Genomic DNA, 5,885 nt, shown 5'->3' with positions numbered 1-5,885 from the left:
CTAATTAAATAATATTATTAATATATTAGAACTTATAATATATTAATAATCTCCAAGTGTTATTTCTCTCATTTAGTCTATCAAATTGCATGGTGCCATGCAACCCAAATGGACCATGTCGGATCGGGTCAAGTACTTACCAGAAATAGTTATGGACTTAGACACCTTATCCAACATCTTTGACTTGACACATAGCTGCCAATAGGGTATTTGGACTTAGTGTTCAGGTATGCTTGGTACTGTTTCCTTGGAATTCCTCGTGTACTTCTGACTAGAAAACGTGGTGCTTCATTATCCTGCAAAATATTCAAACTATTAGATATTATTGGTTCCCGTTTGAGTTGACCATATACGCCATCACTATTGACTTCTTCGACTTGAATTGGGTCTGTACTATCTTGTTTAACATCTAGGCTCTCATCTTGTAGGTCAAGCACATTCGACTCCTGGACTTCAAACTTTTCAGAACTGTTATCTTCTTCTTCATAATTCCCTTCATCTCTGAAGTTCAGATCAGACCCCTCTTCGTGGATGCCTGTTAGGTTGCTGTCAACAACCAGCCAATTATCTTCATCTGGTTCCAATATTTTGTTGGGTGTGGCAGCTTCATCTCTTATCTCCCCCTGAAGCGTGCACTCACTACCAAAATGTGGAATAGTTTCATGAAAAGAGACATCTCTGGTCACATGCATTTTCCGGTGTTTTAGTGTACATACGCAGTTCATCCAAATACTCGTGGTTCCATGCCATAGTTAACTGGTAAGTCTGATAATTCTTGGACCTTTTGTAATGGAGTCTTGAAGTCTATCACACTGGAAGGTGTTTTGTACATCAGATAGGCTGCAGACCTAACAGCTTCTCCCCAATATTCTCTTTTGACTTTCATGAAAAACAAGGATGCTCTTACTATTTCCAAAATCTGTCTATTTCGTCTTTCAGCAAGTCCATTCTGTTGTGGTGTCCTTACACACGAGGTTTGATGTTTAATATTATTTCCTCTACATAATTGTTTCATTTGGTTATTGAAATTCTCCCCTCCATTATCTGTTTGTAAGATTTGGATTTCGTTTCAATAGACAGTTTTGATAGTGTGAATTATTTCTTGAAAGGCATGAAACATTCTTCCTTAGTTTTAAGGAGGGAGATCCAGATCATCCTGGTACATTCATCAATGAATGTCACAAAAGGAATTGAGCTATTATTAATGCTTGGAACATATGAAACTTTTGTGTTTTTCGCTAGTTCAGACACTCTACACTTAAACTCACTTTCTAAAACATTCAAAAACAAATTCTGTTTGAGTTTCCTAAGATAACTGAAAGATAATGTCCAAGTCTTCGATGCCATAACCACACCACTGACTTATTCGCTTGATTGATGCATGCATGATGAGCTTGGCTTATGCTTTTGTCTTCTTCCAGATAGTACTACCTTCCTCTTCTAGTACCATAACCAAGAATCCGATGAGTCACTATGTCCTTAAAAACAAAGTAATTTGGCCAAAAAATCACGTAACAATTCAAGTCTTCCGTTATCTGACTGACTGACAATAAATTCGAGGAGAGAGATGGAACAATAAGAACAGAGTTCAAATCCATTGAATTTGAGATCTTTATGTGGCCCTCACTAGTTACCGGAGCTATTCCCCCATCTGCTGTAAGTATACTGGTTGGTTTTGGATTGTATTTTGTTAAATTGTTTTTAGAATTATTGGTTATATGGTATGTAGCTCCTATGTCACTAACCTAGTTATCATTTTGAGTTTGGTTATGACATAACATACCAGTGTTTGAAGACGTGTGGGCAGCCATGGGAGTGCTTGTTGTTTCGCTTGCTGGAGAGGTGGCTACTGTAGCATGGCTCACCTTTTTCCTGGGTTTCTTGTTGAAGTCCCACCAATCTGGATATCCAATTATTTCATAGCACCAAGATTTTGAGTGTCCCTCCTCTCCACAATGAGTACACACAAGCCTATTCCCCTTCACATTCGATTTCTTTCCCTTTTGGGGACGATTTCTGGTCATCATGTGAACCATACTGTCTGGTTCCTGTGCTGGCTCATCCATGGTTTTCCTCTGACTTTGATCTTTCCTGATGTAGGCATTTTTGGGTTTTGAGCAATCTAACACTTCCTAAGTGTGCATGCAACCCTAATAAACCTTGGATCTATGTTTTCTTCTAAAATACATGCAAATAATAATTTCCAAGGTTTCTTCCTAACTAGCATAGCATAAGGATTATGAATCATAAAAGTAATCGTAGAAATACATACCTTTTGATGATGGTTGATTGTTTGGAGTTTGAGAGCCAAGCACCAATAGTGTGAATGCCTCAAATGGAATCACAAATCACCACAAACACTTGGAAAACTTTGAGAGAGTAGTATACTTTCTTGTGGAATCGGCCACCACTAAGTCTCACACCACTAGTGTCACTAGTGGCTATTTCATGCAACATAAGCATGCTTATATAGTGTACATGATTAGGGTGAAACCCTAATAACCCATGACCTTTCCTTTTCCAAGGATCCATGGGTTAAAAGCTCCATGGATCATCCATGGACTTCCGTATAAGCCTAGCCCATTAACAAATGAGTGTTAGCTCGCACCATATAAAACAATAGCCCACAATTTAATTAGTCTTCCTTTTAATCTCTAAATCAATTCATAATTAATTTAAGACTAAGACTAATTAAATAACTTCATATTAATATATTATAACTTACAATATATTAATAAACATATGTGTATAACTCTCATAAAATTATCCATAAATAGTTCGGGTGAAGTGCAACCCGAATGGACCATGCTGGGTCGGGTCAAGTATGTACCAAATAAGTTATGGACTTAGACACCTTATCCAACAGGCATAACAAGACTCAAGATCCAAAGGTGGATCCTTTCGCAAGACTTCACTTCGAGCCTAATTGAACTCGTTGTCCAACCCTATTAAGAAGATGTGAACTCTAAGACGTGACAAGGTCTTATTCACAACCACTGTTGCTTCTACTGTGTCTTCTTGATTCGTCAACCTGATATCAATATCTTGGAAAATACTGACCAATTCATTGTAATACGTGGGTAATTCCCTCCCATTCTGGTGAGTTGAGAATGACCTTCGATTCAATTCGAACAGTTGCGTCTCATCCGTGCCATCATAAAAAGTTTTTCTTACCGCCGACCATATCTCTATATCAGTTTGAAGCCTTATGAAACGGCGAATCAGGTGTGGGCTCATTGAATCAATCAACCAGCTTTTGACCCTGTTATTTTCAATCATCCAAGCTTCGATTTATGCTTCGTCTCCAGAGGGCTTAGGGTTCTTTCCTGTTATGTAGCCCGATTGGTTTCTTGCTCTAATTCGCATCTCCATAAGCTGCGACCACAATGGAAAATTGGTGTCGTTAAGGATGATTCACACACACACAATCTTATAAAACAAATCTCACTATTTCTATAAATAAATTCAATATAATAATATTATTTTTTAAAGACGTTCAAACCGTTAAGCAGATAGTACAAGTACCACTAATTAAATAATATTAAATTTAAAATCATCTAAACCTTTAAGCTGAATATACAATTAACTAATGCATACAGTTCTTTTATTTTTGACAGACTTTTGACCCAATATAAGTCTTGTTGAATCGAAATATCTCGAATGATAAATTAACTTCCATATAGTTAATTTTAAAATCCCCATTTTTTTCACCATTATCGTTGTATCTCGACTTTTAATATGGGGGAAAATGCATTTAGGAACAATTATTGCTTCAAGTTTTATTTCATGATCTCCTCCACCCTTCCCCATCACATATACAGCTGAGTTCACCATTTGCAGTTCTACATCCTTTGTCGTTGCCATCATCATCGTTATCGCCCCTTCAATTCCAACGCTCCCTTGGTTGGATTAGGTGTCTAAGCCGATAACTATAATTAGTATGTACTTGATTTGATAGTAGCATGGTCCTTTTGGGTTGCCTTCACAGTTGCAACTAGACACGATGACTATTAGAGAGAGAGGGAGAGAGAGGTCGATTTTATTATTTGGAATAATAAATTGGTGCATAAAAATGATTTATTAATATATTATAAGAATAATATATTAATTAGAAATCATATTATTAATTAGTATTTAATTAGAAATTAATTTGGAATTAATTTTTGGGATTAAAGGAACGGATTGAAAGTGCACGATCTGTTTTGTAAATATTTGATAGTTGAGGATTTGGGCCATTGGATCACCCTTATTTGGGAGAGCGGAAAATCCCTAGAAGGTTCTAGAGATTTTCGTCCAATCCCTAAGGAACGGGTCCATGGACTTGCTTAGGCCCTAAGCTAAGGAATTAGGGTTTCCACCTTAAAACCCTAACTAGCCTCAAGTATAAATAGAGCCCCTTGGCTATTGAATTCGTGCACACCTCTTGAAACCCAATAAGAGCCGAATTTTTAAGCAAGTTACTCCTCTATCCTCTCTCTCTCATATTCATCCTCTTGCCCTAGTGTGTTTATGAGCCATTAGAGGTACTACGCTTGTGGTACTTGTTCTCAAAAGCAAGGATCTTCAAAAATTGGTTGTTATTACTATATAACAACAAAGTTATGTGATCAAATATTTGTAGATTTCGAATTATTAGATGCATATTAGGGTTTTAATTTTGTGTTCAATGCTTGTATTTCTAATAGAGAAAACAAAGATCCAAATATAGGGTTGCATGCACACGTAGGATTGTTTGTAAGAAACCCATCAATGGTATCAGAGCCTGGTTTTGTTTTTAATTAGATTTTATACAATAGATTGAACTTGACAAATTAGGGTTTATGGCAATTCCCAAGGGGTTGGATTTTTCGAAATTAGAGTTTCAAAACCCTAGGTTTGGAATTTGATTTGGGTTTTTGAACCCTTTCCTTTAACCCTCATAATTTAGTTTTTTAGGGTTTAGTAACCCTAGAAATTTCAAAAATACTTACCCAAGATTAGATTTCAAAAATCAAGCGTTTGGATAGGTATTATCTTTTAATTATTTAAATGGATAACTGATGATTTCGATATAACCCTTCCTAAATTTCGAAATCTAGGGGATAAAGAGATTAGGTTAAATTATTTATTTAATTAATGGATAATCCTATGAGATTTAATAATTATAATTAATTTTTTAATTTTGGATAATTATTAAATCAAGGTTTTTAATATTTAAGATTTTAAATTAAAGTGTATTAATTTCGAAAATTTTAAATTTGACTAAAAACTGTTATACTATATATATTGAAATGTTTAAAATACACCCTTATATGTGTATGTATGTATGTATGTGTATATATATATATATATATATATATATATATATATATATATATATATATATATATATATATATATATAATTAAAAGTTTAATATTATATATGTATAAGAAAATTCGGTCTTACTGTTAGTAGGCCTCATTCACGAAGCCAATCTATAAGGAGGGTATAAGGAAATTAGCCTATAAAATGCCGGTTGAATGGGTGTCCACTCTCACTCACCGCTTCCTTGATTGGTGGAGGGTCGTTAGCCGAACGAGTAGGATAGGACACTAATTCTCTCATTAATAAGTATAATGATAAATATAAAGTAACTAAATGTTTTTATAAATTCCCAATCTTAGTTACTTTAGGAAAATGTGAATTTGATGCTAGTCACTGAAATTGCACATTGCACTTTATCAAGTCGTTAGTGGAGCGTGTGTGGTTAACCAACACACTAACTTGGACTAACAAGGGCAGCAATGGGTAACTCGTAAATTATTATTGATCAATGGAGCATGTGTGGTTAACCGACACATTGATTAGGTGGTAAATGACATCGATAGTACCAAGCCAACTTGCATGATTATTCACACCTTGTT

At 35.2% G+C, this 5,885-nt stretch overlaps 1 protein-coding gene across 1 annotated transcript; it reads right to left on the bottom strand.

The window, feature by feature from the left end:
- Positions 1-291: 291 nt before the first annotated feature.
- LOC111890550 (uncharacterized) lies at positions 292-2,066 on the bottom strand. The gene is made up of 5 exons (XM_023886660.1): positions 1,784-2,066; positions 1,164-1,271; positions 734-1,044; positions 347-623; positions 292-296 (listed from the first exon to the last, which is right to left on the bottom strand). The coding sequence occupies exons 1-5, from the start codon at positions 2,064-2,066 to the stop codon at positions 292-294; spliced, it is 984 nt and encodes a 327-aa protein (XP_023742428.1).
- Between the last annotated feature and the right edge of the window lie 3,819 nt (positions 2,067-5,885).

This window comes from Lactuca sativa, chromosome 6 (assembly GCF_002870075.4).
Source record: "Lactuca sativa cultivar Salinas chromosome 6, Lsat_Salinas_v11, whole genome shotgun sequence".
NCBI classification, from domain to species: Eukaryota; Viridiplantae; Streptophyta; class Magnoliopsida; order Asterales; family Asteraceae; genus Lactuca; species Lactuca sativa.
Note: the sequence above shows the minus strand (reverse complement) of the source record. Positions and strands in the feature narration are given on the sequence as shown.

Excerpts from the sequence above, each read along its gene's own strand:
- LOC111890550 (XM_023886660.1), bottom strand. The coding sequence starts at position 2,066 with ATGGATGAGCCAGCACAGGAACCAGACAGTATGGTTCACATGATGACC. Across the intron at positions 1,272-1,783 it reads CCACACGTCTTCAAACACTG|AAAGTGAGTTTAAGTGTAGA; the intron begins GTATGTTATGTC and ends TGAATGTTTTAG. Across the intron at positions 1,045-1,163 it reads TGTGACATTCATTGATGAAT|ATAATGGAGGGGAGAATTTC; the intron begins GTACCAGGATGA and ends TCTTACAAACAG.